This window comes from Podarcis cretensis (assembly GCF_951804945.1).
Source record: "Podarcis cretensis genome assembly, chromosome: 12".
NCBI lineage: Eukaryota > Metazoa > Chordata > Lepidosauria > Squamata > Lacertidae > Podarcis > Podarcis cretensis.
The window spans coordinates 32604508-32627098 of record NC_137181.1 but is presented as its reverse complement, the minus strand read 5'-3'; the positions used below and the strand labels follow the sequence as shown (position 1 = coordinate 32627098).

General features: G+C 40.3%; 1 protein-coding gene across 6 annotated transcripts in view; it reads left to right on the top strand.

The window, feature by feature from the left end:
• The window catches only part of DGKB (diacylglycerol kinase beta), a 298387-nt gene that overhangs the window by 151112 nt on the left and 124684 nt on the right, over nt 1-22591 (top strand). For all 6 annotated transcript variants that reach the window (XM_079947902.1, XM_079947906.1, XM_079947903.1 and 3 more), the window contains 2 exons: nt 1141-1230; nt 9356-9516. In XM_079947902.1, coding sequence (XP_079804028.1) covers nt 1141-1230; nt 9356-9516 — 251 coding nt within the window. The remainder of the gene's footprint in view (nt 1-1140; nt 1231-9355; nt 9517-22591) is intronic.

The window sequence follows — 22591 nt, the reverse complement described above, 5'->3', positions numbered from 1 at the left end:
ATAATCAGTAAGACCATTAGGGTCAGTTATTTGTGTCTTCATGTGGGAGCCATCAACACAGCTTACCCGACAGGTCTGAAAGCACCCATTTTAGCCAGAATCTTGAATGCCCCCTCCCTCCACACAGAGAGACTAATTTTATTGAGCTGTTCATTTCAAGGTTTCTGATGCTGCCACCGACCTTCTATATAAAGTTTTTGTAGAGAAGGTCCACTTATGGAATGTTCTAAGAAAGTAGATTCTTGAAGCAACTTAGAACTCCTATTCAATCACTTTGACCTTTGGAGTAGACAGTAGGTTGTAGCCAGCTTGAGTTCTACTTGGCACAGACCTATTGAAATGAATGAACCCAAGTTAGCCATGCCATTCACTTCAATGGGTCTACTCTGAGTAGGAGTAGTATTAGCTGCAACCCCATGAAAGCACATCTGAACAGTGTGTGTATGGGGGGTAGTTGTGCAATTTTCCTATTCAATGAGATTGCAGGGTCCCTTCAAGCACCTATGAAGTGTAGATATCTCTCTGTAATTACTCACTTCAGAAAGGAAGCATTTTCTTTCCCCCCGTTTTGCATCTATTCATGTATTTACTTGATTTATAATGTACCCTGGCTTCATATAAAGGTGGATATGGAACATATATGGAACAGTTTAGAGGTGTTTTTCTTTAACAATCAAATGGTATATAGATATTATGAAATATGAAATAAACATATTAGGTTGGCCTGTTCAATAATTATAAAGAATAACAATTATCAAAAGATGGCCACTTGAACAAAAACTTGAAATATTATCTTCTTTGCTTCTTTTCCAATATAAGTCAGAAACTGCCAGAGCTCTAGAGCTGTGTGATTCTCCCACTGAAATATGAAGCACTGGCAGCTAGTCAGTGGCTAATAGGCTATATGCCAAAAGTGTCTAAAATAATAAATAATGGAATAATGTATGAGAATGGCAGTTGCAGGAAAAATGATAACTCAATTAATTTGGAAGGCTGCTTTTTTCCTTCAGTAATACAGCCTAATGGTTGAATCAAAACATTATCTGACCACAATATTTATGCAATTAAATACTTGTTTGATCTATACATTGGCTCATCTGCTTTTTACCATTTAACAGTATCTACTTCCTTTATCCACAGAAAAAGCAAATCTGATTAAGCACCCTCCAGTTGCTATTCTTCCCCTTGGAACTGGGAATGACTTAGCCAGGTGTCTGAGATGGGGAGGAGGTAAATAAAACATTATTTCACTTGCTAACATGTAGAATAAATTTCCTTTGTAAAGGTATATTGCATGCAGTTCTTTAACCACCGTTCCTGTTTCCAGGGTATGGAATGATTTTTTTCCAAAGCAATGCAATCAGGCAATGGCTCATTGGTTCAAACATGACAGTTCTGGTTGCATTTAGCATTGTCGCCTTGATGTTTCCTTCTCAGTGCCTGCACATCACAGTCATGCCAGCCAATGAACATTGCCCCACTCTGGTAGGAGGAGTAGGGAAAGCTAGGAATGAACAGATCTGTCAATTTTGGTTTCTCTCACTTTTCAGTCTCAAGTTCAGTCCTCCCTTTTTCCACATCAGTTTGATTTTTTGTTAACTAAAAAGCTCCATATGAAAGTTCATGTGTACCGTATTTTTCGCCCTATAGGATGCACTTTTCCCCCTCCAAAAATGATGCTTTGGCATCGCTCTGGCTCCCTTCTGGGCGCTGGGGTCGGGGGAAGCTCGGGCTTCCCCCACCCCAGCCCCACGCCTGGGGGGGGGGGGAAATAAAATTTGTTTTCTTTATTCCCTCCCCCCAAATCTAGGTGCGTCCTATGGGCCGGTGTGCCCTATAGGCCAAAAAATACGGTATTTTTCTGTGAATTTAGCCCACTGTGTGTTCTTTTTGGTTTGCTATTTTGCCTAATATGCATGCTTTTAACGATCATCTTTCTCTAATGTAATGCATTTTTTGGTACATGGTTTTCAATGAGAGAATCATTTTGGGTACAACTTTGCTTTTGCGTGAGCGTTTTTTTTTTTTTTTTCTTTTGGTTGCAAAGTTGCATTGAGATATTTGGAAAAGACATATTTCAAAAGATAACTTGTCTTTTACTTCATGTAGTGGTCCAGAAAGTGGCAGTCAGTTACCAAACCAAGCCAATTTCTCCATCCTTTTAACATACAGCCAAGAAGTGCCTTGCATCTTCTTCTGCAGCCATCGTTAGAAGTTTGAGAGTGGAGTGTCCCTGAGAACTGGAACAAAAATAACCTGACTTTGCCCCACTTTCTGAGCACAAATTCTCACTTGGTTTCACTGCTGCATGTCAGCACTTAGCACTACTGCATGTAAGACAAACCCATAAAATCAGAATGGCAGAGGCATGAGTGATATTATTCTGTAGTGATGTCAGTGCAACCTGTGCTGATAACATATTAGGAAGAATGAACTTGTGGACCAAGGTTCTGTCTCTGTATATTCATCCAGTCTTTAGTACAGGCTGTGTACGGAAGTTTGGATGAATATGCAGAGGTCATGGATTGAGCTGGCGGCTCCAAACCTTCACAGGGCTAACAAGAAGTTAGCAATTTCTATGAGTTTGTAATCATGAAATTTTTAAATATCAATTATTTTTTCCTTTTAAAGCAGGATTGTACATAATATAAAAGCATTGTTCCGCCCCGCCCCATAATCTAGAAACAAAAGCTTGTTTCTTTGCTCCTGGCCTTCCCCCCCAAAATGATCCGAAGTTCAGTGCTATTTTTGTTCAGGGATGTTAAAAACCAAGTCTCAAATCATGCAATGCTAATATATTGGATGTTTGTTTGTTTTTTAGTTCTTTCCTTCTTTTCTCATCCTGCAGTAGATTTCAGACAATCAGTCTTCTGGTGCTATCTACCAGGATTCCTGGAGGCAAAGAATAAATAAAACCCACACATTTTTTTGTAGATCCAGCACTGTATAAAGGGGAGGACAGTAGAAACTTACACAAGATGTCATGAGAAAGATATTGCCAAGGAAACAGGAGGCCTTGTGATTATGTAAGTTATACCGCTTTAAGGTATCAAAGCAGTCTGTAAATGGCCTTAATTATGCTTGTCTACATTTCAGTCTCCAGAAGACTCTTCTAGATCCCTTACATTTGAAACTTGGTGTCTAGTATTACAAAGGTAGTACCTGACACTCTTACATTGCTGAAGTTAAGCCGGTGAGAATATGATCACTTCCTGTGTGGAAGATTCATGAAAGCTGCTCTGAGCTTCCTAAACAAATGAGGAGGATAAAAATACAGTCATCGATAAATGAAAATTATTTCACACATATCTCTTTCTCTATGTCCTCAGTGCCAGCTTCCAAAAAGTCTTCTGCTTTTTGTTTGTTCTCCTTCACTCTTCCATTGCGAGTACATAGCTTTAACTAAATGGTATCTTTTACATTTACACTGTTTCCTCTTCCTCTGTTTCCTTTGTCCAGGGCTTCAAAGTCCCGCATACTAGCTTTGTTTGGTTGTAGCTCTTGGTTAGCTCTTGGTTAGCTTTCACACTTTCACACCATGAACTTTGTGCTCACTGTGATCCTGCCTGCCTATGCACATATATTTTGGTCTTTTTCCAGCTTCACTAGTATTGGTGTTGAGAATCTTTGCTGCAATGCAAAAAAGCCCCCAACAACTAAGTTTTACCCAATTTCGTGGTAACTCTTTTTGATCACGAATATATCGAGTTTGAATGGGAAAAATAAATTTCTCTCTTGGTTGTGTTCAGCTGGTCTTGAACACATACCTCAGAGCCTGAATGATTCTTCTTGGTCTGTCTTGTTACAGATCACTTTCTTCCCATAGGTGTAGCCCTCTGGGGTTTTTTCCCCCCTCCACAGGCAGACTAACTCAAAATTATGAAAGCTAACCTTTCTGGGACTTTGGTATGACTTAAAAAATATCCAGCTTGCTGTTTTACTCGTGTTATAGATTGTGCTCTAGGAAATTATATGAATATCTCAAAGAAGAATTCATTTCAGATACTAACAAATCTGCTGGTTAGCATGAAAGGCTTAATCACAAACTATTGTAGTTGTAATATAATCGAATTATTCAGAAAATGTGTATTATTATTATTATTTAAAAATAATAATCACTGGAGTTTTCATCAGCGGTCCTAGCATTATGCTTAGAGTTGGATCAGATTTTAGCTATGCCTTTCATGTTGCTGTCTTAAATACCTTGTCTTTAATGTTTTTTCTTTTGGAAATGTTGGCTATGTAAACTTTTGGTCCCAATCAAAGAAAAGGTGGTTGTGTTAAGCCATCCTGAAAGCATTGGTACATTAGTCAAAATAATCTTGTCTCACCGATTGCAATCGGCCTTAAATATTACTAGAATTCTGTCATAATTAGGATCATTACCTGTCTATGTAGTTGATCCACATTTTCTTTCTTTCTTTCTTTCTTTCTTTCTTTCTTTCTTTCTGAAACTCACTACAACACCAGCAAAGAGCTCTTGTATATTGAATTAACAGTTAACCTGAAAGTCCCATAGGTGTAGCCCTCTGGGTCCCCCCCCCCCTCCACAGGCAGACTAACTCAAAATTATGAAAGCTAACCTTTCTGGGACTTTGGTATGACTTCAAAAATACCCACCCAGCCTCATCTAAAGCATCTCTTATCTTGACAGGCATTCTCTGCATGTAAAAAGAATATTTAATTTCTATATCAGCTATAAACATCCTTCTATGTGTGAGTGATGAACGCTCACACGTGTCGCTCGTATTCCTTAATCTCTTATTTACAGAAGTCCATTGTAAGCCAAACTGTAAATATTTCACCTTCTTCCACAAAAGAATGGACTTTTTTGGGAATGTAAGAAGAACCCTACATTTTTGGGAATGTAAGAACCCTAGAAAAGCAATGACAAACCTAGACAGCATCTTAAAAAGTAGAGACATCACCTTGCCAACAAAGGTCCGTATAGTAAAAGCTATGGTTTTCCCAGTAGTGGTGTATGGAAGTGAGAGCTGGACCATAAAGAAGGCTGATCGCCGAAGAATTGATGCTTTTGAATTATGGTGCTGGAGGAGACTCTTGAGTCTCCATGGACTCCAAAGAGACTTTTGAGACTCCATGGACTGCAAGAAGATCAAACGTATCCATTCTTAAGGAAATCAGCCCTGAGTGCTCACTGGAAGGACAGATCGTGAAGCTGAGGCTCCAATACTTTGGCCACCTCATGAGAAGAGAAGACTCCCTGGAAAAGACCCTGATGTTGGGAAAGATGGAGGGCACAAGGAGAAGGGGACGACAGAGGACGAGATGGTTAGACAGTGTTCTCAAAGCTACCAGCATGAGTTTGACCAAACTGCGGGAGGCAGTGGAAGACAGAAGTGCCTGGCGTGCTCTGGTCCATGGGGTCACGAAGAGTCAGACACGACTAAACGACTAAACAACAACAACAAGAAGAAGAACCCTACTGCATCAAGCCCATCTAGTGCAGCATCCTGTTTTCAGGGTGACCAGTCAGAGGCCTGTGGGAAGCCTGTGAGCAGTATCTGAATGCAACAGCCCTCTTTGCACATGCCCTTCCAAGCAACTGGCATTGACAGGCAGCCTGCCTTGAACAGTGCAGGGAGAACATAGCTATCAGATGGCAATGGTGGTTGCTCGTGAGTAACCAGTCAGGACTCCGACCTGTCTTTTACAGGTTTTATTTTGGTGCAAAAACTATTTACAGCGCAGAACCACAAGTTAATGTCTGCCTCAATCGCTGGCAGAATCCGGGCGTGGTCGTTTCCGGGTCCTCCCCCAACATATGAGCTTAGACACAACATATGAGCCTTTTCCTTCCTTCTTTGCGTTTTACACCTCTGCGCAGGGTGGGCGATGGAAGCGGCGTGCTTCCCTCCTGGCCAGCTTGGCCAGGAGCGGTGCTGAGGCTCCCAGCAGCATCCTCTGGTCCCTTCCCTTCTTCCCCACTAGAGGTGTGGCTTTCCCCACCACAGGAAGAGGAACTGCTTCACAAGATTTTCAGAGCTTCCCTGTAACCGGTCCCCTGACAATAGCCATCATGGCTAGAAGCTGCTGAAAGCCTTAATCCTTCCTTATCCAGAGAGGAGATAATCTGCCTGTATATATTCATAGCCACTTCACGCAATGACTATGTTTTCAGGCTTTATGTGAAATCTGGTATGCGGACCAAGCTGCTCTGCCAGACAGGTGGATATGCCAGCAGGAGGAGAAAACATTTATCAGTGTGCTCCATAAGATGCCTAACTGGTAAACTCCTTCCTTATGGAGCTTCTTTCCGCTTCCTCTGATTGTCTGGAATGTTCTGCAGAATGGGAGAAAGTAGGGGTGTGCCTAACAATGCAAGTCTGCACAATGGTGATTCATTTTGTCACCGTCCGTCTTCTTGGACCCTCCATCACTGAACTCTGTTACTTCTTTCTTTGTGGACTGTCCACTCTTGACTCGCACTTAACCACTTAGAAAGCTGTCTGTTTAAACTAGGAGGGAAAAAATAAGCCCTCAAGTTCTCTTCTTTTCACTATTCTTTGCCTCCTTTTCCCTGGTAGCTGATGCCACAACACTGATTTTTTCCCCCTCCTGAAACTTTTCCATAGGATTGGAGAACAGAAGGGAGGCCAACAAATTTGTTTGCTGGTGAGTAATTTTCCCTTCTCGATGGTGCAAACTCCTGGCATGGATTATGAATTATTAAACAAATAACCTGTAACAATTTTACAGAATCAACTTCATTGCTACTGAATGCATTGCTTGGCAGTACTAATTTATTAGCTTTTATAGTGAGATAAGATCTCATTATCTTTTAAAAGGATTGATCCCCCTCTCCTGTTTATCAAACGAGCATGTGTGTGGTGCGCATTTGTAGGGAAGATAATTGACACAGTATTTTTTATTTTTTATTTTTTTTTATTTTGTTTATTAGATTTATATGCCACCCTTCATCATCTCAGGGTGGTTCACAGAATAAAACAGTACTGTTTTGTGCCCACATAGTAAAAGAAAAAAGAAAAAGGCAACCTTTCAAACACTATAGACATATGGTGGCTATCACATAGTTGCAGCCATACATTTTCTAACAATTCTCAACTGATGAAGGACTTTTAAGTAGCATGATTACTGACACAATAAAATCTTTATGGAAAGATTTTCCTCAGGTTAGACTTCTCAGCTTTCTCTGATCTTATTAAATAAGATGTTTCTGTTTAGGAGCGGCATGCATTTGCTCCTTTTGAAAGCCAGCTACAACTAATAAAGGCAATTTATTTAATATATTTGTAGCCTGCCTTTCTCCCAAGTTGGGAATTAAGGTAGCTTATGTTTGAAAATAGCAATTATAAAATACAAAACAGTAAAAACAAACTTTGCTAAAAAAACAAACCAATGATGAAAACACATTGCATCATGTTTAAAACCAGCTGTTGAAATGCAATTTACCAAGGCAGCAACACAGTGATCAGCTCTGCCAGCATGTTGGCTTCCAAAGGCCTGTCTTTGGAAGGACTTAGCAGGAAGGACTTAGCCTGCTAGAAGAAAGATAACAAATCTTAACCTCTCTCGGGAAGGAATTCCACAATATGGGAGTAGCCACAGAGAAGAATAAAATGTTATGGGCTCCGGGGAAGATGGTGCGTAGCAACACCTTACCTCCATGCTGATCCCATGAGACTGCTTCAAAGGATTTTAGGCAGTTCTGGGGAATGTGCAGAAGGGTGAAACCACCCATAAACTTACTCCCGAGCCTTTATTTGATTCCCTCTCATCTCCTCTAATCGCACACCTCAGTACCATATCAGAAACCCACTCTATTTTTTTTAAGTGTTTTTCCATGTGACATGCAGGAGCTGATATGTAGGATGTAGAAAGCCCCCAATCCTTTTCAGTGCTTTAAGAAAGAAATGGTCTGCTTGTATATCCAATGACGGGATGAACCAGACTGTTCTCAACTATGTTTATGAGCACCTTGATGAAAAGTCACATATAAAGGCAATAAATAGAAATTGTAAGCTATTGTTAATTTAGGCTCCATTAAAGCAGGGTGAGCTATTTTGCATTTGTTTGGTGGAAAGCTGAAGTTGTTTTTGTATTTCCTTGGCCTAGAGCAAAGCTATCACCAGGTTTGAGTTGGGTTTTTGTATAGTGTTGCTGATAGCAACTGCTCTGGCTTACTTTGCTGCCACCCTTTGTTATAGCTTTCAGCAGCTGCTGTCACTTCTACACCCACACCCACCCACACACCATGGCTGTCTGGTACTGTAATAGTCAAGGAGACTAGGAGCCACTGTCTCTAAACCCTGCTGGGTGGCTGTCATGTGCTATGCTTTATGTTATCATCATTTTTAATTTGTATCCCGTCTTTCTATCTTACAATACTCAAGGCGGTTTACAAGCTGAAGAAACAAAAAATGAACATCTTATAACAATCTAAAAAAAGGTAAAGAGACCCCTGACCATTAGGTTCAGTCGTGGCTGACTCTGGGGTTGCGGCATTCATCTCGCTATATTGGCCGAGGGAGCCAGCGTACGGCTTCTGGATCATGCACCAGCATGACTAAGCTGCTCCTGGTGAAACCAGAGCAGCGCACGGAAACGCCGTTCACCTTCCTGCCGGAGTGGTACCTATTTATCTACTTGTATTTTGACATGCTTTTGAACTGCTAGGTTGGCAGGAGCAGGGACCGAGCAACGGGAGCACCCCATTGCGGGGATCCGAACCGCTGACCATCTGATCAGCATGTCCTAGGCTCTGTGGTTTAACCCACAGCGCCACCCGCGTCCCTTATAACAATCTAATGCTACAAAAATGTGATAATAAAACATAACTTTAAAATAGGCAACCTACATAAAAAGTAACGTTCAACAATCATAAGAATAGTATTAAATAATAATAACATAAAAGTTAAACAGAAATCCACTCAACAGTTACAATAAATAATTTCTAAACTATAATCAATAAAACAACGGCAAGCCACAGTACATAAAATAATACAATACAAATTGGGAAGAAGGCAGCCCTTGGATCCCAGGCCATTATAATGCGACAGGTAAGGTTGTGAGGAGGAAAGAGTGGCTGGCGGCTCCATCACTACAAGAGCTGGACTCAACGTGACCAAGTGACAGTGGATGTTGGCATCAGTTCTGTAAGGAAATGGTAGCTCAGGCATGGTAACAGCCCTGCAGGGCAGAAGAAACTTCCATATTATGCTAAAACTGACCCAGGTTTCCACAATTTAAATGCATTTTTTCTCTTGTGAAATGCTGCATGGTGAGATTGTGGTGCTTAAACTTGTGTGAGGAAATAAAACAAGCAGGGCAAAGGCAGTCCTGTTTAAAAGTCGGCGTGTGTGTGTTTTTGCAGGATATGAAGGCGAGAATCTTCTGAAGATCCTAAAAGATATTGAGAACAGTACAGAGATCTTGCTCGACAGGTGGAAATTTGAAGTCATACCTAATGATAAAGATGAAAAGGGAGACCCAGTGCCTTACAGCATCATCAATAATTATTTTTCCATTGGAGTGGTAAGAATTGTGCTTATTCTTCTGTGGTTTTTGTTGTGTTTTGTTTTTGCTGTTCTAAGTAACTGTTCAGAATTGATGCTCAGAGTGAGGGATGGCTGAGCACAGATAATTTATTTTTTATACAGTTTTGTCTAGAAAAAGGTATACATAAATGAAACAATTTGCATAAATTTATTTACATAGTCAAAATAGAATTATTTTCTCAAGCTCTTCCACCTGTTCATGTATGGGCAATATAATCACACAGTTCCTAATGGCTCATATGAAGAGCTGTAGCTCTAAATTAGTGGTGCCTATACAAATATAAACTATGAATCATTCATTAACACCTCTTAACTGTCATGTTGGTAAATATTCAGACTTTCAAAGGCACACTGCTGAAAAAGGTTTCTTAAATATATTCTTTTGTTTTAATGGACAGAATTAGGCTTGCTTCCATACGTTACTTGATGAAAAAAGGTGCAATCTATTTATTGTTTCCCTGAATCCATTACTGATCTTCTGGATGACACAGAAACCAAATAAATAGTGTTAGCACCAAGGGAGGGCCATGACTTTGTGGTGGAGCTCATACTTTGCATGTAGACGGTCTCGGGGTTCAACCCCAGATAGAACTGTTTGAAACCTTGAAGAGTTGCTCCTGACAGTCAGCATAGACTGGGCTTCCCAAATGGTGGTGCACACAGACCACCCGTGGTCCACAAGATTCATTCAGATGTTCCACAGCATCCCTGTAAAATTGCAATTAAAAATCATGCAGCTCCTAGCGCCATGCATTACAATTGCGACAACTGGCAGAAAAATAATGAAGTGGTTTGGCAGGACCCTCAGCAAATTTCAAGTGGCAGCGGGAAGTGTGGTGACCACTGGAGTCAACGGTGCTAAAGTAGATTGATCAATCAGCTGTCTGCATGAAAAGCAGCTTCCTACCATAACTAGAGGGAGGATGCGGGGAAAGGAGGTGGCCAGATATTTTGTTAGAATTATATTGATGAGTGGAAGAATACAGAAGACATTTAACACAGAACCACTTCCATTTGGGACGAAATGATTGCTATGTGATTCTCAGCTATTCATAGAGCTATACTACTTATTCATTATTTTGCATTTGTATTTTGAATTTGTATTATCTTGCTAATCTGTCCACTACTCAACCCAGAGTGTACTAGTTACACCAGCTCCCTCTTGTTTGTTCTTAGCAGTTTCGTAACCAGAGGTGCACAGCCTGTGAAAACTAACTTATTCTCTGCAACCCTTAAAATCCTTTCTCCAAGTTACTTAAGCTAGTGACTACAGTGGTGCCCCGCAAGACGAACGCCTCACAAGACGGAAAACCCGCTAGACGAAAGGGTTTTCCATTTTGGAGGCGCTTCGCAAAACGAATTTCCCTATGGGCTTGCTTCGCAAGACGAAAATGTCTTGCAAGTTCCTGCGGGTTTTTTTTCCTTCCCCACCCCCCTTTTTCTAAGGCGCTAAGCTGCTTATCAGCTGATCCGCTAAGCCGATAAGCCGCTAAAAGCCGCTAAGGCGCTAATAGCGGTAATCCGCTAAGCCGTCAATGGGCTTGCTTCGCAAGACGAAAAAACCGCTAGACGAAGAGACTCGCGGAACGGATTCTTTTCGTCTTGCGAGGCACCACTGTATTGCCATGCCTTGTATCAATTAATTACAAAAATCAGTTTGGGGCTGACCTTAAAAAGTTTAGCTGGTGCAGAATGTGGTGACCCAACTCGTCGAAAGGCGGGGAGCAGTTTCCCATACATACAAACGGGCATCTGCAGTTACAGTGGTACCTTGGGTTACATATGCTTCAAGTTACATACGCTTCAGGTTACAGTCTCCACTAACCCAAAAATAGTGCTTCAGGTTAAGAACTTTGCTTCAGGATGAGAACAGAAATCGTGCTCCGGAGGCCAGGCGGCAGCAGGAGGCCCCAGTAGCTAAAGTGGTGCTTCAGGTTAAGAACATTTTCAGGTTAAGAATGGACCTCCAGAACGAATTAAGTACTTAACCTGAGGTACCACTGTACTTGTCTATTTGTGTGGAGGGGAGGCAGCAACCCAACCCCACGTGAAGAGACGCTCTATTTCAGATCATGTATGAACATAGGTTAGATAATACGGTGGCAGAACAGCTTATAAATCAAGATTAACCAACCATAGAAGCAATTCAGTGAGAAAAACTAGAGTTAACATGACATGTTCTCTGGATTCTTAGAGAAGCATGCCTTAAGTCTTAACATTATTTTTTAAAAACAAACAAAAAAACTAAAAAACCCTAGTCTACCATATTGAGACAAAATTCATTCATTGTTGCTGATGAATAGAAATTTGTATGTATTCTCTTAAAAGTTATTATCATATGGTATCAAAGGTCTACGGCAAAGAGAAGTGTACTTTTACAACACCTAATATATTACCATCCAAATGCACTATCAAATAGAAATTTGCATGGTCATGATTTAATATCCTTCAACTATAGCCAGTCACTAAGAGCCTCTTATTCTGCCAATAGGAAAAAAAAATGACTGCTTAGTTCACATAATCATAAATTTGGCGTTGTTATGGGTCTAGCTCCCTTTCACAATCCTCTTAAGTTTTTAGCCTCATGTTTCATTCCATAACTTTAATATATTCTTCCAGAATGGGAAAAGAATCTGAGCTACAACAACTTAGGATCATAACTTAATCTTATATTAGATGAGGATTTATTACCATCACCCACATGTACTACAAGCAAATAACACTGGTGTTTCTGACGCTAAGATGGCAATGCAGACTTGTAATTGATGCTCATCTAAACATGATGGCAGTAAATCAAAGTGATACCCAGAAAAAAACAAGAAATACAAGGCAAGGAAGAGGAAACCTTTTAGTACACCTAGTCCTTTTTAAAAAAATATCAGCCTATATCTAAAATATAATTAAAAATTATATTTCAGCCTTTTTATGTACTTGTTTAAAATACTTATATCCTGCTTTGAACATCAGAATTCCATCAAAAGGACTAATAATAATATATAAATTATAACAAAATTTGCATCTGCAACACTTAAAAGCATTGAAAAATGTATTGGAAGTCTAAACTTAATAAAAGCAACAAAAACCGCTTAACATATATTTACAGGCCTATGTCCCCAAACCCTGTTGTAATCACCAAGTTTTCAGCCCTCACTGAAAAACAAACTATGATAGAAGCCAGTCCTTGATAATTTTGTTTATTTCACACATTTAAATATTCCCTGTCAGCTAAATGACTCCCATGCTGAAATGTAAAGTAAGGGTAGAATCTGAAGTGTCAGCGCACATGATTGCATCTCATCTTCAGGCTTTTCTGTCCGAAACTGATTATTTAGAGCCACTGCAGTCTGGTTTTCGGCCGGGTTTTGGAATGGAAGCTGCCATGGACTGAGAAATGAATAGTAGGAGCCCTACCTTGCTGATTCTCCTGGTTCTCTAGTGGTTTTCAATATCATAGACCAAGGTATTCTTCTAAGCCCAAGATGGCTAGAGAGTCAGTGGTAGAGCATCTTCTTTGTGTGCAGAAGGCCGAAGGTTCAACCCCAAGCATCTCCAGGTAGAGCAGGGAGAGAACCCTGTCTGGAAGCAGGCAGCAGGCAGCAGGCAGCAGGCAGAGTCTTATCTACAGCCATAGCCATGCAAACGTTTAACATTAAAACAGCAAACAGAGGCTTATTTCCAGTGTTAGTGCTGTGGTCCATCAAGGTTTCGCTCCTTTCAAATATTCCTGTGGTTTTGTTTTTGCATATGGGCTTTCCTTCAGAATGTAATCAGCCACATTCTTAGAGCTCTCCTGAGCTTGTTGACTTAGAGAGCCCTGGGGTCAACCCTATGCTCTTCTTTGCATTCTGCATAGATCATAGGAACAAGATCTAAGCAGTTGAATATTTTATTAAAACAGCACTACAGAATACCGCTTTGGAGTACTTCTGCATTTTATATGAGAAGGGGGGGGGGGGGGAGAGAGAGAGAAAATACTGAAGCTACATGAAGAAAAGCAAATGTTCAACTGCAAATTCAGAATTATACAGAGACCTAAAAGCTCGGATGAATGAAACTGTCAGCTAGGTGGTGTATAATTAGCTTATAGTTATGTTAGTCCGTCTATACTGTTAATTATTTATGGCATTATTTTCTCTATATGAGATTTGTAATTCACTAAGTAATGATTAACAGTTCATCATGGTGCTGTATTAATAATAATCCACCATAACTGTGATACATTCTCATATTGATAATATTATTTCTAACAGTCACTGAAGTATAACAGTGTGAAGTATTTCCTCCCATGAATGTCTTATTAAGGATTTTCTGCTTAAATATTGGACACTATAGGTTAATTCCAGAATGTCTGCATTCTGTTTCACTTTGTTTTTGATTGTTTATAACCTTTGATGGTATGTTTTATTTGGCGCATAATTTAGTGATAGGCACAGTATAAATAATGAATTCTACAGCTCCCCATGTCAGATGTTGTATTCCTGTTGTAAGAGCATAACACAAGCTGTTGTTGTTGTTGTTTAGTCATTTAGTCATGTCCGACTTCGTGACTCCATGGACCAGAGCACGCCAGGCACTCCTGTCTTCCACGGCCTCCCGCAGTTTGGTCAAACTCATGCTGGTAGCTTTGAGAACACTGTCCAACCATCTCATCCTCAGTTGTCCCTTTCTCCTTGTGCCCTCCATCTTTCCCAACATCAGGGTCTTTTCCAGGGAGTCTTCTCTTCTCATGAGGTGGCCAAAGTATTGGAGCCTCAGCTTCACAATCTGTCCTTCCAGTGAGCACTCAGGGCTGATTTCCTTAAGAATGGATAGGTTTGATCTTCTTGCAGTCATGGGACTCTCAAGAGTCTCCTCCAGCACCATAATTCAAAAGCATCAATTCTTCGGTGATCAGCCCCAAACAACAACCGTATAGTTAAAGCTGTGGTTTTCCCAGTAGTGATGTATGGAAGTGAGAGCTGGACCATAAAGAAAGCTGATCGCCGAAGAATTGATGCTTTTGAATTATGGTGTTGGAGGAGACTCTTGAGAGTCCCATGGACTGCAAAAAGATGGTAGTAGAGCCCTATTCTGGATCAGACCAAAATCCAGCATAGGCCAGCATCCTATTAGTCCTCAGCAACTGGTACTCAGAGGCATAGTGGCTCTAACCATGGAGGTATTTTAAAGCCAAGATGGCAATTAAATGAACATGGGTATTTTTTTATTTTGTCGTGAATTTGTGATTCCAGAGATTTTTCTTATTGTCTGTTTGAGGTATTTTCTCCCCTTGGGACAATATACATATATTGGGAAAACGTGCCATCAATATTTGATGCTGGTTTCAATTGATCAGGATACAACCATGTCATAGTACCTGACACAAATTAAAAATATGATTGTTGTGTCAGTCGAATATACAAAGCCAGGTATTTGCAAGGAAGATAAAAAGAATGAATGAAGATCATTCCATGTGTACATCTGGTCCATTATGATAGTGCAATACCAAGGCATCGTTGTTTTCCCTGAATGTAGGAAAGGACATACTTCTTCCATTGATGGGAATTTGCTTAAGAGCTCTGGGTGAGTGTGGGAGCACATGTGAATCCTTGTATCTTAGCTTGGTATTTTAGATTATCCATTTATGAACTTCAGCAGTAACTGTTGAATACATGTCTGTCCAAAAGGAAACACTTACCCACTAAGCCAACCATTTCTATTCTGGAGAAAGAAACAACCCAGCTGTTGATCCTCATTTTCTTTTTATTGTTCATATTTTATTATGGAACCAACTATTTACATTCTCCTCTCATTATCTACCTTTGAAGAATGGGTGCTAATTTTTTAAGAGAGGAAAAAAACCAAAAACTTGACAATGGGGGTCTAATGAGAAGAAATTGTTTTCTGAAAGGCAACTGTGATCATTTTTGAAGTTATTAGATTAATAAGTACAGGCTTAGTCAATGACATTTCCTATCTTAGGAGGGTTATTGACATTTTGATATGAGACAGAGAGACCTTTAATGAGATCTCAATCAAAGGTAATATTTAGATAATGATACATGAATTCATAAATACTAGTCAAATAAAAATGCTGTAGTCCATTTTGGCCTTCACCTTATGGGAATCAGCACAGGCCACAAGATTAACAAGATCATGATTGACTATTATACCCTCTCACTTTAACGCCTAATTATGTCTGGCTAATTGTATGAGATAATGTTTGAAGCTGAATTTAACAATGTAACTTAATCCATCATCCAGACAGATTCCCTGGGAAAAGATACTTACCACACCAGGTATTAATAATTGCTGCCAGTGTTAAATGTATAGTGTTTGATAGTGTGGTTATATTCAGTACATTTTCAACCCAGGCCAAGTGATTTCAAAATCTCTGAAGACAAAATCCTATCCGGGAGTTAACTGAATAATACAGAGTGATAAAATAAAGTTATCTTTGCACTTTTACTGATTTGCATTCTGGGAGAGGAGGCAATATCTGGATGTGAAAAGCAACAACACGTGATTGGCACCACCAACATGGTTGTGGTATTCATCAGTGTACCACAGGCATGTGAGATCTCACTATGAGGAAACTGCTCTCCCAGACTTGTTAACCACCAACCCACAGTGCCTCTGTTTTCCCTGGGTTCAAGCTCAGTTTACTGGCCCTTATTCAGTCTGCCACTGCTCCTAGTCCAGCCCATCCTGGCTCAGAAATTATGGAGAAATAGAGCTGTGTGTCATCCGCATATGGATCACACTTTGCCCCAAACTCCACATGACTGCATGTAGTGACTTCATACAAATGTTAAACAGCATTGGAGACAAGATGGTTCCCTGTGGTACAGCATAGTGCAAGGACCATGGAGCCTAAACACAGTTCTCCAGTGCTGCTCTCTGAACACAACCCTGTAGGTAGGAGCAGAACCACTGTAAAACATTGCCCTGCAGTGCCAGTCCCACAAAACCAGCCCAAGAGTATATCATCATCAATGGTATCAAAAGTCCATACCCTCCAACATTTCTCAGATCAAAATAGGGATGTCCTACCATACCCTCCAACATTTCTGTGGTGAAAATAGGGATGTCCTAAGGAAAAACGGGGCATTCTGGGATCAAATCAGAAATCAGGATGGCTTCTGGAAATCTGGGACTGTCCCTGGAAAATAGGGACACTTGTGTCCGAAAATCGCACTCTGCCTGTCCCACTCTTTATACATGTCATCCATAAGGGTAATCAAGGTTGATTCATGACCCAAACTCTGTATGAACCAGATTGAAATGGATACAGGTTATTCATATCCTATAGGAACTCCTGCATATCATATGGTTTATGATATAAACCGTAATATCCAGCATGGACTTCTTCAGGAGGGGGCATACTACCTCCTGTTTAAGGGCAGCAGGCACCAGTCATTTCCATAATGCTGCATTCATCACATCCCTGGATCTGTTCCATCAACCACTTTCACCAGCCAGGATGGGCAAGAGAGTAACAAGCTGGCCTCATCATTGCAAAGCCCTGTCTGCATGATCAGGCCACATAATCTGAAATTGGCTGCACAGAGTATGGGAAAGCACTGCACTGGCTCCCTCAGCTGGAGTTGCAACAGTAGTGGTATCTAAGGCACGATGGAGCTGAGCAAATGTATCATGAAAGCGCTGCGCAAATTGCTCACAACATGCCATCAAGTGCTCCAGAGGTCCATCCAATCCAACTCTGCTGAACTGCTCTTTACAGTTGCAGTGGAGGCAGCAAAGTTCTGTCTGAGTAAATGTGGGGGCAGAATTGGCATCTGAATGTGTTGCCAAATCTGTTTCCAGGGTTTCTATCACTGATGCAGGTGAGTAGCTTTTTTGGGGGTTAGGGGTCGTCTGCCTATCACCTAAGGCATTTGAGAGGGGAGTATCATTTTCTATAATGGAGTGTAGATTGTTGACAATATGTTGTCAGCTCAGAACATTATGTGTCACAACAGAAATTAAATTCTACTAGATATTATGGAGTGGGCTGTTGGGGATTTTGTTTTCTTTTGTTTTGTTCGAAGCAGCTTCATGTTTGCTTTTGAAGTCTTAATTCGACCCTCTGATTTACCTTGAGATAAGTTGCTGTTCCTTTAAAAGGAAAAGAAGTGCTGCGATAATGAATAATAAAAATAAACCATTTCTCACTCCCACAGCAAGTGGTTACAAGTACTACCACCTGGCATCTTAGAGAAATATAATAATAATAAGCATGCTTTCTTGGGGGGAAAAATCAGTGATTTGATGCATGGCAAGAATAAGCAAATCCATACAAGTCAGTCTTGACTTGATTATATACAGAAACAAAAAGAAGATGCATTTTTGCCCCATGTACAGAGGACAGTTTTTAAAAATATGATGGAAAAAACATTGTTTTCCATTCATTCTTTCAAAAGAATTCATCTTGTTTGGCTCCAAATGCAATTTCTAGTGAATATTCTCTCTTTCTCTTCCCTTGACCAGGGGTTCGTTCCAGTGATTTTTTGCATGCTGAGAAAAAAAAGTTGATTGAAGCCAATTAACTTCATGTTGTATTTCCCCCATTGCAAATCTCACTCTTGTTTAGAAATAAGCTTCAGATCTGGTAGTTTTTCACCTATTCCATATGGTCCCACCTGGTTCTTAAGATCTGCTTTGGTGCCTTTGCGCCAGGTTTTCTCTCTCTTTGGGAAGAATTATCTGATGGGGATAAGAGCCCAACCTTCTTTCTGATTTTCCTGACCTTATGAGTCTCACTCCTCAAGGACATCTGCATTTTTGTCATTAGTGAGTGCATGGGCACATCAACATGTAATCAGAAAATTGAGTTGCGAGTGAGAGTTGCCCAGTAAAATTAGTTGGTTCCACACTTCAGTAGGGTCCAAGTATGGAAGAAAGAAATAGGGGGCATTTTGCCCTGGTGGGGGGTGGGGATGCCCAGGCTGCAAGTCTGCTATGATGAGGAGAAAATGTTAAACCAAGATTGTAGAACTGACACAAAACCAAAACTCTCTATGTGACACTATGCTGCTGTTCCAGTAGGATCATGACAGAATCTCAGGCAGATATACAATTGTAAATACTTTAGTAATGGGTTACCAGGCTAAACCAATAAAAGACATTCATGCTCACAATTCATTTATGTTCTTGCATAACTCCTTGCATAAGGATGGCATCTCAACCCTTAAGCAGCAGGCCTCTAGTGATTAGTTCTGTATGAAACTAAAGCAAACAGTATTTAGTTACCAAGAAGACCTCCTGTCATTCCTCCTTGTTCCTTCTTCATTTAGTTCGATTATTCCTCTTTCTCTTTCTTGCCCTCAGTTTTGCTCACACCTATGCCCATATGGGTTTCTACAAAATCAGCGGTACTGATTTAAATTAAACACCTATGGCAGGGCTAACAATCATACATTGACTTTCAAATTTGTTTAAAATAGTTAAGATGCATTAAGTTATAATTTTAACTACTAATGTACTTCAAGTTGTACAAACTAGACTGAATCGGTTCTGAATTGAATTAATACCACTCCTAGGTGTGGGTATGCTTCCAGTTCACACTCACTCTGCTAGGTCTATTCAGACACTTTTTTGCTGACAGTTCACATGAATGCAAAACTAGACAATGGCCTGCCACGCTTGCATGAATTGCCAGCAAAGGGAGTGTGCCTTTATTCATCGATGAACTGGGTCAAATGTGAATTTCTTTGGTGTGGCTGCATTCAGTGGTCTTCTCCATGTGGAAAAGTTTCAAATGCCTGAGCTATTTCTTCCTGTTTGGTACATCAGAAAAAGGGTAGCACAATCTGACAAGTTCGAGGAATTTATGTGTACTAAATAGAAATGACTATACAGTATTCAACTTTCCTTTTTCTCCATGCAAGAACGCTCTTTGTATATTCATTAAAATAGGACGGAACCTGAATAAATCATAGAAAGGCTGTGGTGTAACGATGATTTTGGCTTGCCAAAACTCTGAGGGATCGCAGGAATTTGCAGCTTGCATAGTAAAGAATATATCCTCAGCATGCCCCTCCAAGTCATGGCAGAGGGGAGCGTTCAAACACTGTAGCCTGCTTGTTCAGGTTCCTTGGATTGCTCTCTGAAGGCTTGCATGTTGTTGTTTAGTCGTTTAGTCGTGTCCGACTCTTCGTGACCCCATGGACCAGAGCATGCCAGGCACTTCTGTCTTCCACTGCCTCCCGGAGTTTGGTCAAACTCATGCTGGTAGCTTCGAGAACACTGTCCAACCATCTCATCCTCTGTCGTCCCCTTCTCCTTGTGCCCTTTCCCAACATCAGGGTCTTTTCCAGGGAGTCTTCTCTTCTCATGAGGTGGCCAAAGTATTGGATCCTCAGCTTCACAATCTGTCCTTCCAGTGAGCACTCAAGGTTGATTTCCTTAAGAATGGATAGGTTTGATCTTCTTGCAATGATTTTAGAGTGTTGTTTGTGCTGTACTTTTGTACTGTTTTATTGTTGTTAGCCGCCCTGAGCCCGGCTTCGGCTGGGGAGGGCGGGATATAAATAAAAATTATTATTGCAGTCCATGGGACTCTCAAGAGTCTCCTCCAGCACCATAATTCAAAAGCATCAATTCTTCGGCGATCAGCCTTCTTTGTGGTCCAGCTTTCACTTCCATACATCACTACTGGGAAAACCATAGCTTTTACTATACGGACCTTTGTTGGCAAGGTGATGTCTCTGCTTTTTAAGATGCTGTCTAGGCTTGCATACATGGTACAATTCATGGCTTCAGTCTTTGGCTTGCACCTGCCAGATTTGTGACCCCTGTAAGAATTTGCTGTGGTGGTCCAGTACTTACTGTACCAGCCACAACATTCCCAAATGATATATTTCCTCTTCATACCTGGACACCCTAGTATCTGACTTAGATAATAACATTTCTAGCAGTGGTTCCACTAACTTGTTCCTTCCCCAAATAAAGGTTTAGCTGCTACTTTATATGTAAGTTGTTGGAGAGTAGCTACTTTCATAGATGGCACATAACTGGTGGGGACATATGGCTTTAATTAAGTACCCTATTCTAGCTCCTTCTTAGGCAGCTATCCACATGGCAAACGATATTTGTTGAACACAAATCAAGTTTCACAGCTGTCTCTTAAAAGAAACTGATTTAATGACATAGGTTGCTTTTAAACACTCTGTTGGGTTACGTTTTAGAACCTTAGGAGATGAAGCCAACAGAAAAAGATGGGTAGGACACATACATTAAATATCATATGGTTCTCCCCCCTTCTTCTTTTTTTACATTTTAGTCTCCTTGAAGTATTATTTTCGAAGAAACAATTATGCAACAGTAAATGTTGGCAGGCAGCACTATGAAACCAATATGATTTTTAAAAAATGTTCTTGTATTTTTCATAATTTATCAACCAAAATGTGGCTTTTACAAATAGATAAATTACAGTTCTTTGGAGCTGCTTGTTAGAAATTTGTTGGAATTGTTTTTAACATGTGTGGAACTCAAGCAATAAGATTGCTTTAGCAAGATTGGCCAATGCTGTGACTTGTAAGTGGAATTTGACTCTTGGACAATTCAAAGTATTAAAAGAAAGGTCAGGTACTGCTATCCAGCAGACATACAAATTCTCTCATACCCAACAAAAATTGAGAAAATCCTAAGGATTGTTTTCATTCCTGTTCATAAGTGTTCATGAATCTGTAAATTATAAATGTACCCAGAGAACCACAGATTTGGGGGATCTTTAATCTAGAAGTTGTACTCCACAATCTAGAGTTTGTAATCCACGTGGGCTATTGCACTGTGTTTGTACACACTTAATTACTTGGAGGAATGATCAAAATACAACTGTGTCTCACTTTGGGCTAAATAATAATAATATTTTCATTGCCAAAATTGTGGTCAGTGAATAATGAAAGGCTCCATGGCTTGAAGCACCTCATGTGGTGTTGCAGAATAGCAAGGTGAATTGTTATAAATGCTAGATTGTACACAACCTTTGTACACAAAACCACTTTGACTGAACCAATAGCTTGCACTTAGTTCATTTCTATGATGGGGATAGAGCGGTGGGGGGCAGGGTGTGGAGGGAGCAGGGAGGAGCACTAGGGATCTGACAGGGCAGCAGTGGTGGCCTCCACATACCAGAGGAGTTCTTGAAGGCACATGACTAGGGTTCAGATCTCATGAGGACAGTGAGATGGAGGAGATAGAAAGGGAAGAAATGAAATACTAATAGAGAAGATGATTCCCTGAGTTCCACCATTACCCGAGGATGCTCAGTCACAGCTGCATGCCAAGGTTCTAGGAGCAGCTAGGCATGAATTCTTTGGTGCCTAGACTGTTCTGGACTCCTCTAAATTGAGATTCTGCTAGCAAGAGACATCCAGTGAAATAGTAAACATGAGGGAGGTAAAGATAGGAATGCCTTTGTAGGTTGTTCGTTGTAATTATTGGGCACATGCAGAAGGTTGACTGAACTGAGCTGCTTGGTAACATAAGATGGCTCCTTGATAATTCCTTCTTCAGCTTATGCTGAAAGTCAGGTTAAATGACACTGCATAAAGTACATTCAGAACAATACGTCTAAAGTAAGTCATTCAGTATAATGCTCTATAATATATTTTATGCATGGTTTTTTGAAGGGGGTTGAAGAACACTGCCTTAATGTGACATGGTAGCAAATCTACCTTCCAGATTATAGAAGTCTTTGATACATTTAGCAGGCATTATTTTTATAATTAATAAACAAATTGACCTGGAAGCTGTGACCTCCCCCCCCCCAAATCATTTCACTGTGTACCATCTCAAGTGATTTATAGTTTGACAGAAACCAAATTCAGTGTCACGTTTGACATAGCAAAAACAATAATTTGTATGTATTTTCAAATTGGAAATTATAAATCTGTGAGATAATGTAATTTTTAATTGGTGTGAAAAACGCAGTAATTTAACTGTGAGCACCAAAGTGATTTTGTGTCAAAACATGCCTCCATTGAGACTTCTTCTGAGGCTGTTGCTCTTAGAAGTATCATGGTTTCTTGCTTCCTTCTTTCCTGTTATTTCTGTTTTTAATATTAATT